The sequence below is a fragment of the Panthera leo genome, chromosome A2 (genome assembly GCF_018350215.1).
Source record: "Panthera leo isolate Ple1 chromosome A2, P.leo_Ple1_pat1.1, whole genome shotgun sequence".
In the NCBI taxonomy this organism is placed as follows: Eukaryota; Metazoa; Chordata; class Mammalia; order Carnivora; family Felidae; genus Panthera; species Panthera leo.
This window is the reverse complement of record NC_056680.1, coordinates 50,304,868-50,325,773: the sequence shown is the minus strand read 5'-3', so window position 1 is coordinate 50,325,773 and position 20,906 is coordinate 50,304,868. Positions and strand designations below refer to the sequence as shown.

The following is a 20,906-nucleotide window of genomic DNA, read 5'->3' as shown; positions in this document are numbered from 1 at the left end:
GGGAAAAAAAAAAAAAAGGATAATACCAAACTCCTGGCCAGGATGTGGAGCAAATGGAAATCTTATGCATTGCTGGTGAGAAAGCAAAATGATACAACCACTTAGGTAAACAGTTTAGCAGTTTGTTTTAAGGTTATATACCTCCATACAACCCAGTCATTCTACTCCTAACTATTTATCCAAGAGAAATGAAAGCATATATCCACACAGAGATAGGAAGTCAGATTTATTGAGATATAATTTCCAAAAAACAAAATCCATGAATTGTATTAAACAATTTCAAGAGTATTATGGACAAATGCTATAGCAGCTTATTCATATTATCCTAAACTGAAAACAACCTAAATATCCATAAACACATTATGATATATCCATATACAATGGAACAGTACTTAATAATAAAAAAGAATTAACCCTTGACATACTAAGCCACATGGGGGGGAATGTCAACAACATTGTGCTACAACAAAAGCGAAACTAAAAGGGTAGCATCTTGAATGAACATTTATATAAAGTTCTAGGAAGGCAAAAATTAGTAACAGAAAGCATATTGGTACTGCCAGCTCCTGTGGGTGGGGGAAAAGGGGATCAGGAAGGAACTCTTTTGGGTGATTTAAGTCTTCTATCTCATGAGTGCATTGGTAGTTACGCGGCTACAGGTTTTTTTGCATCAAATTAAATTGTTCATTTTAAATTCACGAATTTTATTGTGTGTAAATTATTTCTCGGGAAGTCTGCTTTTATTTTTTATTTAATTTATTTATACATATATATATTTAAAAAAAATTTTTTTTAACATTTATTTGTTTTTGAGAGACAGAGACAGGGCATGAGCCGGGGAGGGGCAGAAAGAGAGAAGGAGACACAGAATCTGAAGCAGGCTGCAGGCTCTGAGCAAGCTGTCAGCACAGAGCCTGATGCGGGGCTTGAACCCACAAACTGTAAGATCATGACCTGAGCCGAAGTTGGTTGCTCAACTGACTGAGCCACCCAGGCACCCCAGGAAGTCTGATTTTAAAAATTTAGAGAGAAAAGTGGCATTCTTTTTTATTTTTGCAAATCTCTTTGATGTCTTGCTTAATAGAGAACATCTTGACTTTCATATCAGCTTCTGCATTTAAACTGTTGCTATGTGTTGCTTTGGTTGAAGCATATGAAAAATATCCATCCTGACACAGGTAGGCAATTGAAAAGAGAGAAGTGTTTCAGTAGATTTTTTTTTTTTTTTTAGATAATCATGGGTATTGTTGGCAAGTGTTATTTCAGAACGGTTAGTTACAATGGAATTTGAAATCATATTAATGAAGTTTTTGTACTCTACCCCATAAAAATCCACTGGTCTGTCACGTGCTTTGAAAGGCCCTTCTACCTGTGAATGGTTTTGAAACATCATTTGTTGGTTATTTGGAAAATATTGGTTCATCGAGTTGCAAATGTTTGCATTTTTTCATTTGTATTATATAATATAAAAGAACAGCATTCTTTAATTTCAGCCCCAGTCTTCTCAGAAAGTTAAGTATTAGGAAACCGTCAGCTCGTAATGTCGGATACAAGTTATCCAGAGTTCTGATTTTCACTTGAAAGCTATCCTTTTATCTCTGTCAGCAGATGCTGTCATTTGTTTTTCTTGAAGTGAAAACCTCCCTCATTCACTTTTGAGAAAATATATTATCCAAGTGTAAATAATCACAGTTTGTCTACTGTTCTTTCAAGTAAAAATGCTGTTTGTTTAAAAAGTAGCTAATTTAGCTCCCACCTGAAATAAGTACACAGGTGCTTCTGCAGGCTGTGGTATTTCCATTATACGTTGGGTGTAGAGCACAGGTGCTGTATTTGTAGTTCTCATTTTACCACTGAGGTTATTAAAAAAGATATGTACTCCAGGGTCAAAATAAAATACATACTTTTCTTACCGGTTCGTCAAGGACATTCTTAAAGCGACTTTTTCTTTTTTCTTTTTTCTTTTGTTTTAAATTGGTGTCTGCATGACCGTGTAGCATATAGTGGTTACTAAGTTCGGGGTCACTTCTTTGGTTCATGCTAGGACACCAGCAGTTTTATCCCCCATTTCTATTGCACTCGGTGCCTATGTCAACATAACAAAGAAGGCACATAAAATAGGTTTTACCTTATTTGCCCTCTGAAAGAGGCTCAGAGATCTTTAGCAGTCAGCCAGTGCACTTGGAATTCTGCTGTTTTAAGAGTGTCCATGATGGGTTGATGAAGGAGGGGCCATGAGATAGGAGGAAAACTTGGAAATGTGGTATCAGAAAATCTAGGAAAGCAAAGTGTTTCAAGAAAGGAAATAAGATGAATTGTGTCAGATGCTGCTGTGAATGGTAGAGTAAAAGATGGAAAGCATCAGTGCATTTCACAGCTTAGAGGCAGCAAACTAATTTCTACAAGAACAGTTTCTTAAGAGGAGAGGTGTCAGACGCTCTGGGTGTCCACGAGATGAAACTGGAGGTGAGGAAGTGAGACTAAGGTGGACAGCTCTTGGGGGAGATTTTACTCTGTCAGGGAGAGAAAAATGAGGGCGTAGCTGGAGGTGGGTGTTGGTCAAAAGATGGTTTTGTTTGTTTTTCAAGCTGGGAAATACTTAACCTAGTGGCTTTCAGATCTTTTCTGACTATAACCCACAGTGAGAACCATATTTTATATCATTACTAACGATATACACACACATTACTGAAGTAAAAGTTTTACAAACCAATATTTACCCATATTTAAGGTTATATTCAGATGTTCTCAAGTGATGTTCACATTCCCCCACACCAACCTTACATGTCTCCAACATTATAAAAAATTGTTTTCCATCATTTTTCTCTCAAAATTGTATTGACTTTGAAAGACTATAAGTAGTGAGATAATTGAGTTCCAAAGCCAGTTGGTTATGCTTATCCAAGCCACCTGTACTGCATCTCTCTCTCTCTCTCTCTCTCTCTCTCTCTCTCGGTAAGACTTTATGTTTTTACAGCAGGGAAATGTGACAGACTTCCCATATATCTCCTGCCCCCATGCATGCATGACCTCTCCCATTATCAACACCCCATCTCTGGTGTTACCATTAACGAACCTACACTGACATCATAGTCATCCAAAGTCCATGCTTTACTTTAGGGTTCACTCTTGGTGTGAACCATGCATTCCATGGATCTGGACAGAGATATAATGACATGCATCACTGTGATAGCCTACAGAGTATTTTTGCTGCCCTAGGAGTCCTTTGTGTCTTGTCAGTTCATAACCCACCTGCTACAAAACCCCCGGCGACCACTGATCTTATTTTTGTCTCCATAGTTTTGCCTTTTCCAGAATGTCATATAGTTGGCATCCTATAGCATGTAGTCTTTTCAGATTGTCTTCCGTCACTTGGCAATGTGCATTTAAAGTTCCTCCATGTCTTTTCATGGCTTGATAGTGCTTTTTGTTTTAGTGCTGAATTATATTCCATTGTCTAGATGTACTATAGTTCATCCATTCTGCCATTGGAGGACATCTCAGTTGCTTACTCTTTCCATTTTTAATGTATTCTGGCACTTTACACTCTATTTCATTAAGGAAAAAATGCTGGTTACTTAGTTGTTTTCATAACCCACATTCTCACTTTCTGCAGAACAGTCCTAGGCATATTTGTATGCCAGTGGGAAAGATGCATAGAGGGGGAAATTGATGATGTAAGAAAGGGAGAGGATAGTTACAGGTGCTATATCTTTGAGAAGGCCTTAGTGATGGAATCCAGAGCATACGTTAGAGGTTGGCCTTTAATTGTTGCAAGGACAGTCATTTTTCGTTAAATTCAAGGAAGATAGAGCGTATGTGCACAGATGAATTAATGGTAGTTGGAAGATGATAAGCTTTCTGTTAGAATGTTTCTGTGTTCTCAAAGTAGTGTGAGGCCAGCTGAGTAGGGGGGTGTTGCACGTATGCAAAAGCTCGAAGTGGTCATTTTGGAGAATAGTAAAGCAGAGTTTGCTAGAGAAAGGTAGAAAAGTTGTACAGCGGTGTTGAGTGCCCATTTTAGGTTTACATCATGAATTTAAAGTGAGACTGGTCAGTTCAGGGCTAAATGAACAAGCCCTTAGTGAGCGTTAGCCATTACTGTTACTCTCTTTTCCATCCAGGTTTAGCTGCTTGGGTGTCCTAGGAGGTTGGTGAAAAAAAATGTATTCGATTTTACTTTGAGAGACATTGACTCCAAACTTGTTGTGTGACTTCAAGTAGATGAGTGAGTATTTCAGTGTCATTGCTGTAGGGGGTGAGTCTGTCCAGTTCTTTAGAGAGCCTGGGTTTGGTCTTGTGTACCTGTCAGTTCACGGGCAGATCTGGGGACCCTCTGGCTGTAAAAGCTGGTCTAGAAAAGTAGTTAAGGGGTGGTGAAGGAAGGAATGAATGAATGGCTTGACATGGCACTAGAAAAGATTATGATATTTCAACTTGGAGAGGCGGAAAGGGTGATATTATTCAAGTATTAAAAATCTTGAAGGATATGAAATGGTTGAATGTAAAGTGCATTCATGAGCTCCCACAATTATGTCAGCCAGTTAATATTTTTAAGAGGTAAATTCAGGGCATCTAATTAGCAGAGCCGAGATTTTAAACTCTTTAAAGAACTTCTTGCCAGATGGCACAGCTCCTAAAATGAGGTGAAGAGATGAATGGGAGCAATTTTATTAGTCATAATCTCTTGGCACTGTTCATCTTTTGAGCAGGGGTTATTTTTCCTCTTGGGTCAAAGCCAAAGCAGTGGCTGCCATTTACTGTTTGGTTTCCAGCCTAGCTGTAGGGTAATAAGATTAAACAAAGAAAATCTCTTTTTAAACCTGGGATTTTATTACTTCAGAAGAGAAAGTCATTAAGCCTCCTTAACTGTTAATGAGATTACTTGAGCAAGTTTCTTAAGTAATTCTTACACCCAGAATTCGTAGATACTCAATGGCCTTACTGGGAAAACAGCCTAGACTAGGTCTGACTAGATTACATAGACCCCACAGTGCTGTGTTACCCTTGCCTAACAGAAACTATATAGTGATGGTGGTGGTGTTAGCTCACTGCTTCTGGGGAGCTGAAGGAAGTACAGAATAATTATCCTCAAATGCATAGAGTTAAATAGGACCTGAAAGAAATCACCTAGCTTATTTCCTAGATAGGATCTCACCTATTTCTAAAGAGCTAACTTTTCCCAGCAATCTTTATGGCCAGCCATTATTTCTTTTGCTGGAGTTTTACCCAGTCTCTTAATGTAAAACTTACCAGATACCTTACAACCCAACATGTTAGTTTCACTAGGAGTTTTACATGTACATACACATAAATATATTGGGATTAGGAGCAGTCTCTCCCTGATGTCCAAAGAACAGTCGCATTTATAGATCAGGAATATTGAATTCAGTGTGCAAATGGAGGCAAAACTGGCCTCTTCCGCAGTGGGGAGAGGAGTCAATTAAACCTTTACCAGACAGGATTTTGCATGTCTGTAGACAAGAATTATTTTCCATTGCCATGAGTTATCTACAGTTTACAGAGCTCAAAGGCAGCAAATGCTTGGAATCCTGGAAGGATAGCTCTAGAAAATGCATAGTTTTCAAGAAAAGCACAAATTTTTTCCTACAGTCAATTATTCTTAGTGTGTGCCTCAGGGAAAATGTTGGTTACTGTGTGAAAATGGTCTCAGAACTTTAACTATTTGCAGTATGATTCTTTCTAAAATACATTTTTGTAGGATTTATGGCATCATTTTGAGCCATGACTTATGTGTTTGAGGGTGTTAGATAAGTAAATGCATCCTCAGCCGTTCGAACTATAGTTCAGAATCACAAATAGATGTCCTACAGCCTCTGCTCTAGCAATGCCTGGCTATTCCTTATTGAGTAAATTAATGTACGTTAATAATGGCTACCTAGATATCAGGCTTACATTGTCCTCAGAGGTATGAAAGTAGCAGGTGTTATGTGCAGCCTTGGTGGGATCCTGGTGAGCATAGCTGCCTTCCAAAGTAGCAGGTGTTGTTAAGATTGGTGCAATTAAAATATCCTGAGGTAAAGTGATTGGTGGTGGGTGGTGGACTTAAGGGATCCTGATGGGAAACAGGCAAGAAATGTAAAGGAGAAAGAGGGAATTAGAATGGATTTCCTTTCTTTGTTTTTAGAACCCAGCTTTCCTCGAGGCTTCTGCTCTTATATTCAGTTAATGTTCTTCATGTTAGTACTCTTGTTTCTTGGGAGTTAGAATGGTGTCTTTTGGATATATTTAAGAAAGTGGTATCTTCTGCATCAAAAGCCTTACAGAGTATGGGGTTTGGGGAAAAACCTACAGTAGCAAACTAGGAATATCCTGTTTCCATGTTTGTATGGAAACATGGAAAGGGAGGAAGGGAGAAGAGCAGAGGCTTCCACGACCCCCAGCCCTTTGTATTTTTGTGGTTGCCAGCTTTTAAGTTTATTGCAGGTGCTTTTCAAGGATCTTGTTCTTGAGCAAAGTTGAACACTTCTTTTTTTTTTTTTTTACTTTTTTTTTTAATGTTTATTTCTGAGAGAGAGACAGCATGAGTGGGGGAGGGGCAGAGAGAGAGGGAGACACAGAATCTGAAGCAGGCTTCAGGCTCTGAGCCATCATCACAGAGCCCGACTCGGGGCTCAAACTCACAAATCATGAGATCATGGCCTGAGCTGAAGTTGGTCGCTCAACCGACTGAGCCACCCAGGCGCCCCGGTTGAACACTTCTTGATACTCCGTGTGTCAGCATAACAAACATAAAATTTTCTTACTCCTTGTTTTACCAAGAAGATCTTTTGAATTTTAGGTAAAAAACATCAGAATGAATTTCGGCTTCTGGTGGATCAGGCCAAAAAGGGATACAAGAAGACCGTTGAAACGTCAACAAAAAAAGTAGTAAGAAAAGAAGATGAATCTACAGAAAAGCTATTACCTGTATGCATGGGTAAGAGACTTTAATTAAAAACAGAAATATGTTGAATTTCACTATTCATTTTTAATATAAAAAGAAAATAAAATCACAGGAATTTACCTTTTTATTAGGTATCTGAAATGGGAAAAAATATTTTTAGACCTATAACAAACAGTTGTTGAATGTTAACTAAGTTTATTACTGTAGAGAAAATGACTGAGACAGTGTCCTGAAGACAAGTTTATGAAGTCTTTCATTTAATGATAAATCAGAAGTTTCTTAGTTGTTTCAGCCTGAGGATATTTTCTAACTATAGGATTTATTGCTGTATATCTTCAGATACCCTACAAATAATTTCATTCTAGAATAATTTTTGTTAAGGGTTACTGGTATTTATTTTGGATGGAATGTTCTGCTATAAAGTCTGAAGCTTATAGACTTGGTGTGCCTATACATAGCACATTCCTTAATTTTGATCCATTTTAAAATTTGAGATTAATATTATATTTCTATTGCCAGGGCTTTATTTGGATCAGTGAACAAAACAGAGTCATAATGGAGGGTAGTGCACAAGAAAATTCCTTATTGTTTTCTTTATTATGATAAATTATACATAACACAATATTTATCATTTCACCTGTTCATAAATGTACAATTCAGTACTATTAAATATGTTCAGAATGTTTTATAATGGTAACCACTATCTGTACCTAAAACTTTTTCATCATCCAACATAAACTCCGTGCCCATTAAAAATAATAATAACTCTCTTCCACTTTTCCAGGCAGACCCTGGTAGTCTCTGTTCTACTTTTTTGTGAAATTTGCTTAGTCTATGTACCTCATGTAAGTGGGAATCATTAATAATTTGTCCTTCTATGTCAACTTATTTCACTAATAAGCATATTTTGAAGGTCCTCATGTTGTAGCTTCTATCAAAATTTCATTGCTTTTTATGTGTATGCCACATTTTGTTTATCTGTTCATCTCTAATGGGTTATTTTCACCTTTTGGCTACTGTGAATAACGCTGCTATGAACATTAGTGTTGAAATATCTGTTCAAGTCTCTGCTTTCCATTCTTTTGGATATGAACCTAAGAATGGACTTGTTGGTTTATATGGTAATTCTATGTTTACCTTTTGAAAAACCACCAACCTGTTTTCAAGTGGCTACACCATTTTACATTCTTACAAGCAATGCTTAAGGATTCTAGTTTCTGTATATCCTTGCCAACAGCACCTGTTATTTTCCTTTTTTTTTTTTTTTTTTTTTTTAACTGTAGCTATTATAGTAGGTAAGAAGTGATATGGGTTTTGATCTTCATTTTCCTAATGACTAATGATGTTGAGCATCTTTTCACATGCTTATTGGCTATGTGTTTTTCTTCTTTGGAGAAATGTCTGTTCATGTTCTTTGCTCACTTTTCTATTGGTTTGTTTCTTTGTTGTTGTTTTAGGAATTCTTTATATATTCTGGATATTAATCCTTTTTCATGTATATGATTTGCAAATATTTATAAACATTTTCTCAGTTGTCTCTTTGCTTTCTTCATAGTTTCTTTGATGCACAGCGGTGCTTAATTTTAATAAAGTCTGGTTTATTCATTCTTCGTTTTGTTGCCTGTGCCTTTGGTGTTATATCCATGAAATTGTTGCCAAATCATTCATGGCAACATTTTGGAAAGATGGAAGCATTTGGAAACATTTGGAAACATTTGGAAACATTTGGAAAATCATGAAAGATTTTCCTGTTTGTTTTTACCTAAGAGTTTTGTTGTTTTAGCTCTTCATGTTTAGGTCTGTGATCCCTATTAGGTTAATTTTTGTGTATGGTATAAGGTAAGGGTACAATTTCATTCTTTCACATGTAGATAAAGCACCAATTGTTAAGAATAGCCTTTGGGGCGCCTGGGTGGCTCAGTTGGTTGAGCGTCCAACTTCGGCTCAGGCCATGATCTAGTGTAGTGGGTTTGAGCCCTGCATCCGGCTCTGTGCTGACAGATCGGAGCCTGGAGCCTGCTTCAGATTCTGTCTCTCTGTCTCTCTGCTTCTCCCTGGCTCACACTCTGTCTGTCTACCTCTCTCTCAAAAATAAAAACATTAAAAAAAAAAATTAAAAAAAAAAAGAATAACCTTTCCACATTGAATGCTCTTGATATCCTTGTTGAAAGTCAATTGACTATATATGTGAGGGTTTATTTTTATACTCACTGTTATATTCTTTTGGTCTAAAAGTCTCTTATGTCTGTATTATATACTATTTTAATTACTGTAGCTTTGTTATAAATTTCAAAGTCAGGAGGTATGAGTCCTCCAACTTTATTCTCCCTTTTCAAGATTGTTTTGACTATTTGGGTCCCTGGAGATTCCATGTAAATTTTAAGATGAATTTTTCTACTTCTGCAAAAAGTAACATTGGGATTGAATTGAAATTATAGATTGCTTTGGTAACTTCTGATATCTTAATAATATTGTCTTATAGTTTGTGAACACAGGATGTCTTTCATTTATTTATGTCTTTAATTTCTTTCAACAATGTTTTGTGGTTTTCACCATTAAAATTTTTCACTTCCTAGTTTGTCAGCTTGATTGCATTTTCCTGGCCAGTTGAGTACTGGATGCCTGGGTTCTCTGAGTTTACTGGGTGATTGATTCTTCTTAATGTGATCTTGGGTGCCTGTTTACAAGAGGAGATCTTAGAGCACCTGGATGGTTGTTGTGGTTAGCTTCTTTCCTTTACCCGGATAAACATTAGAGGGTACAGTTTTGTTTTGGTAACGATTTGGCTTATTGAGAGCCAGACAACATCAATAGCTTTTTTTTTTTTTTAAGAAATTATACTTTTGTGATGTATGCTGTTCTTTAGTATAAGAAAAACTTATTATTTCTGGGAAAATCTTGGAAAAATCTTGACTGTATAGACTTACAAAGGGTTTTTTTGTTTTTAAGGAATCTGTCTTATTCTTTACTATAAATTTTCTATTTGTAACAAAACCTTGACAATTCTTCTTGGTGTCTTTTGTCGAGAGTCACTTGCCTCTGCAAACACACTGGGTGGATGATGTGTGACAGCTCTACTTCTCTGGGAGGAAACTCATGAAAGGGGCTCTATTCTATTAGCACATGTGGCTTGCCTGTTAAGTACTTACTGAGTTCCTGAAGCTTAAAGACAGTGCCACTGAAATACTAGCAGAGTCCTGAAACAGGTCGTGAGGGAGAGTCCTGGGCACTGAGGAATCCTTCATGGATACTATTTCTGCACTCGTCTTTGGAGATATTTGGTCATACCTGTTGTCACATTCTTGCCAGCACTGTCTGCATGCCTCCAGCTTCCCTTATTTTTTTTTTGCGAGAGGAGACCTCAGAAATTGAGGCTCTAACAAGGGATACATAGAAATGTGACATGTATTGGATCGAATGGAAATATTTGTTATGTCTGATTAGTTTTCCTTTTCCATAATAAATTACTAGATTCTATTTAACAGACTAAGAGAAATGTCCAGATGGATTCACTACCACATAGTAGTCAGTGATAAATATCGAATCTTTAATGCTCTTTTATTGTGCTTCATATGTTTGTTGGTGTTCTCTGATCTATGAAATATGCAGGAATTCTCTAGTAATACTGTGAGTAGAAGCCTCATTAGAATTACACAGTTCACTACTCCTGATTTTAAAAGGAAATTTTGTTTTCAAATTAATTAATCTGAAGTGCATGGAGTGGGCATTGTAATTAGATAGCTTATAGGAGTGATGATTCTTATTCTCTGTCCCTGGAGTTTTGGATTCAATGTTATCTAAGCTTCCATTTTACTGAGTATAAATTGTACTGCTAAATGTAGAAATAACAAACATACAGAGGTTGTAGATTTTATGGTACTCTTAAATGTGTCTTTTTCTTTCTTTTACCTTTTTAGAACAGGAAGATAAAAAGATGAAATTCTCAGACACTCTTCCCATAACAGACCACTTCCCTCAAACAAAGCTGGAATCCCCAGGGAGAATGGAGCCTGACAGACCAGATGATTCTTCCAGTTGTACTGATATTCAAGAAGAAACTCTTTCTTCATCAGAATCGGACTCATTCAATAGGTAAGAAACCTGTAGTACCGAATTATTGTAAATTTCTATTTTCCATACCTGTGCATGCTCAGACAGAAAGGCACAAACAATTAGAAAGTAACTTTGAGGCATGAGGCAGTTCAGTCTTCCACTTCAGGCTCTTCTTACTGCTTTGTAACTTCCACAGTGATAGCAAGCAAGGCAGTATGTGGGAGATCATTGCAGTGGCCGTAGGGTGGCCTTGTTTCTTACTCTGTACCCTTTAGATAGATATTTTTTCTGGAGTCAGAAAAGGCCATGATAGACAGTGATGTTTTTGTCAAGACAGTGAGTGAAGAAGGTAAAGATGACTATACTAGAAAATAGAAATGACCAGAAAGACAGTATATAGGAGAGAAAAACAAGAAAAACGTAATTGAGCAAGTAATGGATGGGAAAGCTTTAAAAAAGAGAGGTTTGGAGGTGAGTAATTTTTTAAAAGATATTTTTAAAAGATGATGTACTTTAAAAGATGACCTAGTATAAAATGATTATGTGTGTGTGTGTGTGTGTGTGTGTGTGTGTGTGTTTGTATTTATATAATTTTTGTGTTCTGGCATTCACTTTATATCATAAACCATTTGTACCCATGTTTCTACCTCATTTTTATAGCTGTTTTTAAGTGGGTGCAGAGTTTTCTTATGGTTCTGTATCATAATTGATCAAACCCTTCAGTTTCTGTTCCCCAGTGTTCTACTTAACACATCTAAAGCTGTGGTAAAGCTCTCTATGTATAGAGCCTTTTGTTTCTAATAAATTATTTCTTTATTTTTAACACCATTTTGACCATAGTAGGTGTTGCTGCCTTCTAAATGAATTATACCAGTTTTAAATGCTACAACCTGTGTGTGAATGTGTCTAGACATTATTTAATCTTTGATATTTCTTCATGTAAAAATTAACAATGCTGTAGAATGATAGATTGTCTAATCTGAAACATCAAATTAAGAGGAAAATTTTTTATAAGAAGACTATACCCAAAACCCCTCTGCTTTCCAAGGATTCTTAGGAAACGGTTTCAAATTATTCAGGCTGAGGTATTAGGAAGGGAAAATCTTCTCACTTTACCCCTAATGTTTTCAAGGTCAAAAACACCTCTCAAGTTGGGTAAGGGAAGAACACATGGTGGCCTGCGCGTTGTCCCTTTTTTCCAAGAGTATGATACTGCTGTTCTGTTTCTCCACATCAAGCCATTCCTTCAAGTCCAGTAGGCAGTATTTTTTTTTTTTTTTAATACAAGTCACGTAGGAATGCAGGGTAAAAATGGAGGAAAATCAGGGTCCACGTGAGTATGAATTAGTTTTTTTTTGTTTGCACCCTATTTTTTTTCTTAATATATGAAATTTGTTGTCAAATTGGTTTCCATACAACACCCAGTGCTCATCCCAAAAGATGCCTTCTTCAATGCCCATCGCCTCCCCTCCCCTCCCTCCCACCCCCATCAACCCTCAGTTTGTTCTCAGTTTTTAAGAGTCTATTATGTTTGGCTTCTCTCCCACTCTAACCTCTTTTTTTTTTTTTTTTTCCTTCCTCTCCCCCATGGGTTTCTGTTAAGTTTCTCAGGATCCACATAAGAGTGAACACGTATGGTATCTGTCTTTCTCTGTATGGCTTATTTCATTTAGCATCACACTCTCCAGTTCCATCCACGTTGCTACAAAGGGCCATATTTCATTCTTTCTCATTGCCACATAGTACTCCATTATGTATATAAACCACAATTTCTTTATCCATTCATCAGTTGATGGACATTTAGGCTCTTTCCATAATTTGGCTATTGTTGAGAGTGCTGCTATAAACATTGGGGTACAAGTGCCCCTATGCATCAGTACTCCTGTATCCCTTGGGTAAATTCCTAGCAGTGCTATTGCTGGGTCATAGGGTAGGTCTATTTTTAATTTTTTGAGGAACTTCCACACTGTTATCCAGAGTGGCTGTACCAATTTGCATTCCCACCAACAGTGCAAGAGGGTTCCTGTTTCTCCACATCCTCTCCAGCATCTATAGTCTCCTGATTTGTTCATTTTGGCCACTCTGACTGGCGTAAGGTGATATCTGAGTGTGGTTTTGATTTGTATTTCCCTGATGAGGAGCGGCGTTGAGCATCTTTTCATGTGCCTGTTGGCCATCCGGATGTCTTCTTTAGAGAAGTGTCTATTCATGTTTTCTGCCCATTTCTTCCCTGGGTTATTTGTTTTTCGGGTGTGGAGTTTGGTGAGCTCTTTATAGATTTTGGGAATTAGTTTTTAACCATAGTCACAGATTGCCTTAATGTCTGGGAATGCCAGGGTGAGATGGGAAACATTTGAAGTGGGGGAAGGGAAGAAAGTGTAGGAGGAAATGCATGGCAGCCAGATGTGTATTTATTTATCTGGTGTGGGATGATGGGAAGTAGGGTGAGTTTGTTGGAGGTCTTGGCCTCAGACAGATATATTGGCATCACCAAAATCTGAGAGGATTATTAAACCACTAAAAATATGTTTTAAAAAACTTTTGTTTTAGTGTTTTTTTATTGTTGAGAGAGAGGGAGGGAGGATGTTAGGGAGGGGCAGAGAGAGAGGGAGACACATTCAGAAGTAGGCTCCAGGCTCTGAGTTGTCAGCACAAAGCCTGACGCAAGGCTCGAACTTACGAACCATGAAATCATGACGTGAGTTGAAGTCAGATGCTTAACCGACTGAGCCACCCAGGCACCCCTAAAAAAATGTCTTTAATGTAAGCTCTTATATTCTGTTTCACCTTTTATTTAGTTCTGCACATGTGTATGTCTGCACACACACACGCACCCACATCTCATGGAACTCCCTACTCATTGAACATATTAATGGCTTTTTTGAGATATAAGTTACATAGTGTGCAATTCACTTGTGTAAGTATACAGTTTAATAGTTTCTGGCATATTCCCAAAATCTTAGAACCATCACTACAATGTTAGAGCATTTTTATCACCTCAAAAAGAACCTTCATACTCATTAGCCATATTCCTCCCAGCTCTGCCTGCCTGTGGCAGCCACTCATCTCCTTTCCATCTCTATCGATGTGCCTATTCTGGACAGTTCATACCAATGGGATCAAACAGTATGTGGTCTTTTGTGACTGCTTCTGTTACTTAGCATAATGTGTTTGAGGTTCATTCATGTTGTGACATGTTTCCCTTTACAGTGTAGGATATTATTCTGTTGTATGGATATACATTTTATTATTCATTTATTAGCTCATTGACATTTGGGTGGTTTTTTTTTTTATTGCAATCTTATTAGGAAAAAGAATCATTGAGTTTGCTTGTACACTTTGGAACATAGCTTTAGGGACTGTATATGAGGATTTGCTTGGCCTGTCCTTGAGAAAGCAGACAGTGTCTATTACTCATATCTCAGATGTGAGTAACTGGTCTATACATTGTAAATATTAAGTATGTTTTAATCTTTAATTTTTTTATTTTATTTAAATTCTTTTTTATACACCTTTTTTTATTTGTCCTGTCATTTTGTCTAAGAGTTTTAAGTTTAAAAGATAGAGTGTGTTCCTTATATAATACCTAGAAGCCAAGGCCAAAGGGAGTGTGAGAATGAAGTGAGCCTTTACCAGTGGTATTTGCTTTGATACCAGGATGGAGCACTGGGCAACTGATTCAAGACAAGACTGCCGAGGAGTAAGTATGCAGCGGGAAGCCGCTGCTGTAGCGGGAGGACTAGTAGGCATACACGTGACTGGCGGTGCAGCAGGATCTGCTGGGTGATTTGGGAATCAATCTTTTGAAGTCTTTCCGTATCTATGAAAAACATATAAAAACCTCTTATTGTCTCAGATCTGTTGGGAAGATGAAATGAGGTAATAGATCTGAGAATCTTGGATAAATATGTGATTATTTTACTTTATAAAGATGGAGTCAGTTACATTGCCTTCAGTAATGCTGTAAAAGTTGGGACTCTGGCTGAACATTGCATCTTCTTCCTTCTAAATCTTCAGCTAAATCGCATAGGTTATCTTCTTTTCCCTCTCCCCATCCCCATTTCTGTTCTGAACTTTGCTAGAGAAAGTTATGAGCCTGGGCTAATTAGTTCCATTCAGAATTCATTTTATTTGGCCTCATCTAGGTGCTTGCTACTGAGGCATAGTTCTAAGTTACTCTCTTCTGCATTTCCCATGGTGCCTAGTCCACACCGGTTGCTTGTGTCTGTGTCCTCACCTTCAGTAGATACCGTGTCTTGGGCTCACCAACGCCAGCTAATCTGACTTGCCTCCAGCTCTGCCTTTCCATTTTAAGGCCTCTTGTAATTTCTGACCTCTTCTTTCCTGTTTCTCATAACAGAAAGACAGATTTCTTAAGACATTTCTAATTAATTTCCTTAATGAGAAAAAGACATTTCTTTTTTTAAAAATAATTATTTTTTTGATTTTGATTCCAGTGTAGTTAACATATGGTGTTATATTAGTTTCAGGTGTATAATATGATTCACCAGTTCTGCATTACACAGTACTCCTCATGATAAGTGTACTTTTTTTTTTTTTTTTTTTGAGGGGGAGAGAGTGTGGGGAAGGGGTAGAGAGAGAGAATTTTAAGCAAGCTCCATGCTCAGTGCAGAGCCTAATGTGGGGCTTGATCTCATGACCCTGAGCTCATGACCTGAGCCAAAATCAAGAGTCGGACACTCAACCAGCTGAGCCACCAGGTGCCCCGATAAGTGTACTCTTTAATCCCCTTCATGTATTTCACACATCTCCCCACCTACTTCCCCTCTGGTAACCATCAGTTTGTAGTGAAGAATCTGTTTCTTGGTTTGTGTCTCTTTTTGTTGTTGTTATTCCTTTGTTTTATTTCTTAAATTACACAGATAAGTGAAATCATGTAGTATTTGTCTTTCTCTGACTTGTTTTGCTTTGCATAATACTCTAACTCCATCCATGGTATTGCAAATAGCAAGATTTCATTCTTTTTTATAGCTGAATAGTATTCCATTGTATATGTGTATACCACGTCTTTATCCATTCATCAGTTGATGCACACTTGGGCTGCTTCCATAACTTGGCTGTTGTAAATAATGCTGCCATAAAGGAGAAATAATATTTCTTAAGATAAATTCATCTACCTCCTCTATGACATTACTCTGTCAGTCATTCCTCAGGTTTGTTCTTGGATGGCCTCATTCAGCCCTTCCTATGATCACTTTCTCTCTCATTCTTCACACTAAGCAGAAGTAATTTCTGCTGCTTCTATGAGTTCCTATAGCAGGGTATCTGAATTCCACAGCAGTTTATCTAAATTAAATCCTATCTTGTATTATGGTTATTTGACTATTTTTGTCATTCCTGTTGTTACTCATCAGAGTCCTTAAGAATTGAGTCTGTCACTTATTTTTAAAAAAGTCTCCTGCCAAGAGTTTATCACTAATCTGCTATTACTACTAGACCTTTATTAAGTGAACATTGCTTCTAAGACATAACACTTTCTTTTAGTGTCTGAAATTGTGTCTGAATGTCTGAAATTGTGATGTGTATTGTAATCAATGGCATCTTACGGTTGCTACCAGCCAGGTTGTAGTCCTGATGTATTTACCAGTTCACAAGCATCATGGCTTTCCAGACTGTTATCATTTCAGTTGAGTTATGTGCATTGTTGTCATATCATTGGTTTGTCATTTAAACTATATTTCACAAATTAATGAGAGAAAAAAGTTACTGTGTATGAAGGAAGTGCAGCAGAATATAAGTTTCATGTTAGGAAGGCAGTATTCATCATCGAATGAATGGCTGCAATTCCATCTTCTTGCAGAACAATCAAGTGATTTATGGGATGTAGGAAAGAAAAATACCCACAAGTCTGAAGACTTGTTACAGTTTTGTTAATGAGCTATGTGCAAAGGATTGTCTGTTTGTTATATGACCAACTGAAGGCAGGAGAAATGGTTAGTTAAATCTCTTGGAAGAAATTTCAAAGTAATAACAGCATGACTGATTCACATTGCAAATGACTATCGTTAGGGTGTCACACATCAATTTGTCAGACCCTTCTTGATGTCTTCAAACAGAAGTTGCTTCTAGTCACATGAAACATGACTGAGGAAAGAGACAAAATTAGGAATTCAGTTTGCAAAATGGATGTCAGTGCCTTCAATGAAATTCCTGGAGGGGTGCCTGGGTGGCTCAGTCGGTTGAGCATATGATTCTTGATTTCAGCTCAGGTCATGATCCCAGGGTTGTGGGATCGAGCCCTGCATTAGGCTCCACCCTGATCGTGGAGACTGCTTAAGATTCTCTCTCTCTCTCTCTCTCTCTCTCTCTCTCTCTCTCTCTCAAATTAAAAGAAAAATTCATGGAGACAGTATTTAAGTATTGTTGAGAAATGCTGTATCTCCACTGCTGTTGGTAGTACACACGGTAACTTTGTGAGGGAAGGTTCAGGCATCATAGATACTGAGTCAGAACATGATGAAAAAGAGTCAGGCTCCAGCATTGAAGACACTTTGGGAATACTTTAACCAGTTGTTTTCAGTTTTTTTTTTTTTTTTTTTTAAATATATGCACAACAATGGTATAAGATAGAAACCTTTGTCTCCATATGTTTAAAAGAAGTCTCTGGATATGTAAGTAAAAATTCCAAGTGAAAAGGAAGTCTTATATCACAGTTGAATTGACCTCAGTTTTTTCTAAGGGTCATTAAATAATGGTTCATCCTGCCATCATTGTTGTCTTAGGTGTTTGAAATGCAGTATTTGATTATGAGCAAGGTCTCTGACTCACTTCAAATACAATTTTGTCACCTAGCTGGGAACTCATAAAGTATATCCTAATACTGGCTGGTGGTACCCTGGTGAAAGCTGCCACGAAGTATAGCAATCCATTGGTTATGGCTGTTGTTATTTAGTGACTACAAAAGCTGAAAAGTCAAAAGAGATACCCATTTGATTCGGGTAATTAGCTCCATAGAAATCAGTAAAAGAATTCAAAGTGAGAAGGGGACCCATCACAACCAAATACTTCTAGTACATTCTTAGCATATTAGAGGGAAGTTGTCTTTACTTATCTGGTCCAACTTTTATTTTTCATAATATTCAGGCATCAGATGGAAAGTTAGTACCCTTGTTGAGATCTTTTCCAACCCTGAAATTCCATAATCCTATTATTTTTGATGAGTATAGTAGTTGGTAAGTTACCTGTGTTCTTTTACCACTGTTCATTGCAGATCATGAATCAAACTTCTGATGTTATAGTTATTGCTTATATATTAAAATGCTTCTATCTGTATTCTCTTCATTTTTTACAAAAATTTTCTCATTTTTTTTCTTTTAATAATTTTATCACTTTCATTGTAAAGCCGTACATTTCCAGAAGCACTTTTAAATTAGATGTTGTGCATGTTTGTTGTGAAGGATAGAAAATTTAAGTAAGCAAAAAGAATAAAATTCCATAATTTTATCAGCCAGAAATAATTCCATGTTAACATTTTCATGTGTAGATCCTTCTAAAGATAGAGGTATGGACAGATGGATAGATAAATGAACATTTTTAAAACAAAAAGATCATAATATTTTATAATTTTCTGTGCATTTTTATTCTTTTAAGAGAAAAGTCATGCTGTTTCAGGTCTCATGTGAGTGCAAATCTATTGCCAATTATTCTGAACTCATGCAGTCATGCTCTAATACAGAGTATAGATCTAACTATTATACTGTTGAATAAAGATGTTAGTTTTCCTTGTGTTAGAACACTAATCAAACTTACATAATATGGCAGAGTGACAACTAAGCATAATCTTATTTTGAGAACCAATAGGTATGTCAATCCAAATAATTATTGAGATGAAGCTGTTTTGTTGCTAACTTGATTCTTAACTCTTAAGTAAGTACTCTTTTTAGAATTTGAAATATGAATGCTGTAATGATTCTCTGTTGCCCAACATGAAGACAGATAATAAATTGATTAGAATTTTATATTTTCATACAACTTCTTGCTAGGTGATTTCTGGGAGTTTAAGAGACTTGTCCAGATTTCCGTAAACTAGCTTATTGTTCTTCTTAATGAAAAAGAGAGAGCTTTTGTTCCCTGAGTTTTGGCAAGCAGAGAAAAGTGCATTTTTATTGGGTGCTACGTTATAAGAAAAGATGCTCTTGATTATGACTCTATAGAGGAGGCTTTATCTTCATGCAGGGAAGAATAGTAGTCATGCTTTTCTTTGGAAGAAGCTTTAGATCATTATTTTAAAAATATGTATTGGTGCACTTTAGTTCTAGGCAAAAAAAAATTTATAAAGAGACATTGTGTTGTGGCCTAACTGAAGAAATTTCAATAAGCTCTATAGATTAGATAATGTTGCTATGTCAGTATTCAGTTTTCTGGTTTCAGTAATTTCATTGTTGTCATGGAAGTGAATGTAGTTGTTCTGAAGAAATGTGCACTGAAGGGTTAAAGGGGCATAATGGCTGCAATGCACTTGTGGTGGTTAAAAAGTAATAGTACGTGTGTGAGCACTCACACAGAGGCGGGATAGAGCACATGTGGCAAAATGTAGTGAACAACTGTAAAATTTGGGTGAAGGGTACGGGAGTCACTTTTTTTTAAGTCTTTTTTTATGTTTATTTATTTATTTTGTGCGAGTGAGAGAGAGACACAGAGAGAGAGATAGAGCAAGGAATGAGTGGAAAGAGAGAGGGAGAGAGAGAGAATCCCATCAGGCTCCACACTGTCAGCACAGAGCCCAGTGTGGGTCTTGAACCTACAAACTGTGAGATCGTGACCTGAGCTGAAGTCAAGAGTTGGATGCTTAATCTACTAAGCCACCAGGGGCTCCAGGAGTCACTTTTTTGTAGCTTTGAAATTATTAAAATTAAAAAAAATTATTGAGAAGTCATTGTCCATAATCAAAAAAGTTTGGTTATTCTAGGACATTTTCTAAAAGAAATAGTTATATTTATGATTTATCATCCAGAAAAAGGTGGTAGCCAGGAGTCTACCTGGGGTGGTGTGTTTGGTTTTCATTTATCTCAGCCATTCAGTTCAGGACCAACCCAGGTAGGTTATCTCTGCTTTGGTGTGTTAGAGAGCGTGGGCTAATGAAGTGGGGACTGTGATTTCAGTACTTGTGAAGACTGGCTCATTTCACCACTTTGTAACCTGGGTGAACCTTCTTGTAGATGCCAAGTGTTGGTCATAAAAGAATGTACATCAGACAAGGTGTGAATTAATACACATTTTAACTTTTCACAATTTCTGGCAAAAACTGCTGAGTTAGCAGGAGCAACTTTATAGGAAGTCCGACACAGACATAGGCACAGAACAGACTCTTTGACAGAAAGGCTTAAATTAAGTGTTGGCCATGCATTTGATATGTTTTGGTGCAACTTTTCTTCACTTTCCATTGATTTTTGGAAGAGCTATCCAGAATCCTTTAGAGCAAGACAACAACAACAACAAACACAAAAATGTGAAGAAGTCTTGATTACTGTTGTTGGAAAATTTAAGGGAATTTCAGCCTTTCCTGAGTTCAGAGTAAATTAGAGACCGATGGCACAATCTTAAAAGAAAAAGCGCCATTGTGACATTCATCTAAGGAATGTCAAATACTGGCATCATCAGCCTGTTGAGACCAAGTTGAGTTTCACTGCTTATTGAAGGGAAGAGGAACCACTACCTCTGTCATCAGAGTGGCCTCTTAGAGCCAGAAGGGCAAAGTTGAGATGCGTGTTGAGATTTTTAAGTATGGTTTTGGGCAGGTCTTTCAGTGCAGTCTTGGTTGGGATCAGGTAAACCTAACAGTTGAGAACTGGTGAACACAGCAGTAAGAGGTTCTTAAGAGGTGAGGGGTGCAAAGAGTCTGGTGGTGTGTGCTTTGATGTTTTCTATTGAAAAGCTGATGGGGTCTTTTGAGTTGGAGTCAACAACAAAGCTACAACTTTTATCT

The 20,906-nt window shown here is 37.1% G+C and overlaps 1 protein-coding gene across 7 annotated transcripts in view; it reads left to right on the top strand.

Annotated features, from left to right (window-relative positions):
- RAD18 (RAD18 E3 ubiquitin protein ligase) overlaps positions 1 to 20,906 on the top strand; it is a 103,145-nt gene that overhangs the window by 55,779 nt on the left and 26,460 nt on the right. For 6 of the 7 annotated variants that reach the window (XR_006195133.1, XR_006195132.1, XR_006195131.1 and 3 more), the window contains exons 10-11: positions 6,803 to 6,940; positions 10,825 to 10,999. Coding sequence is in view for 2 of the 7 variants with exons in the window: in XM_042910054.1 (XP_042765988.1) it covers positions 6,803 to 6,940; positions 10,825 to 10,999 (313 nt within the window). In the remaining 5 variants the exon portion in view is untranslated. Of the gene's footprint in view, positions 1 to 6,802; positions 6,941 to 10,824; positions 11,000 to 12,092; positions 12,238 to 20,906 lie in introns of those variants that run through there. The other variant, XM_042910056.1, reaches the window with a different exon arrangement.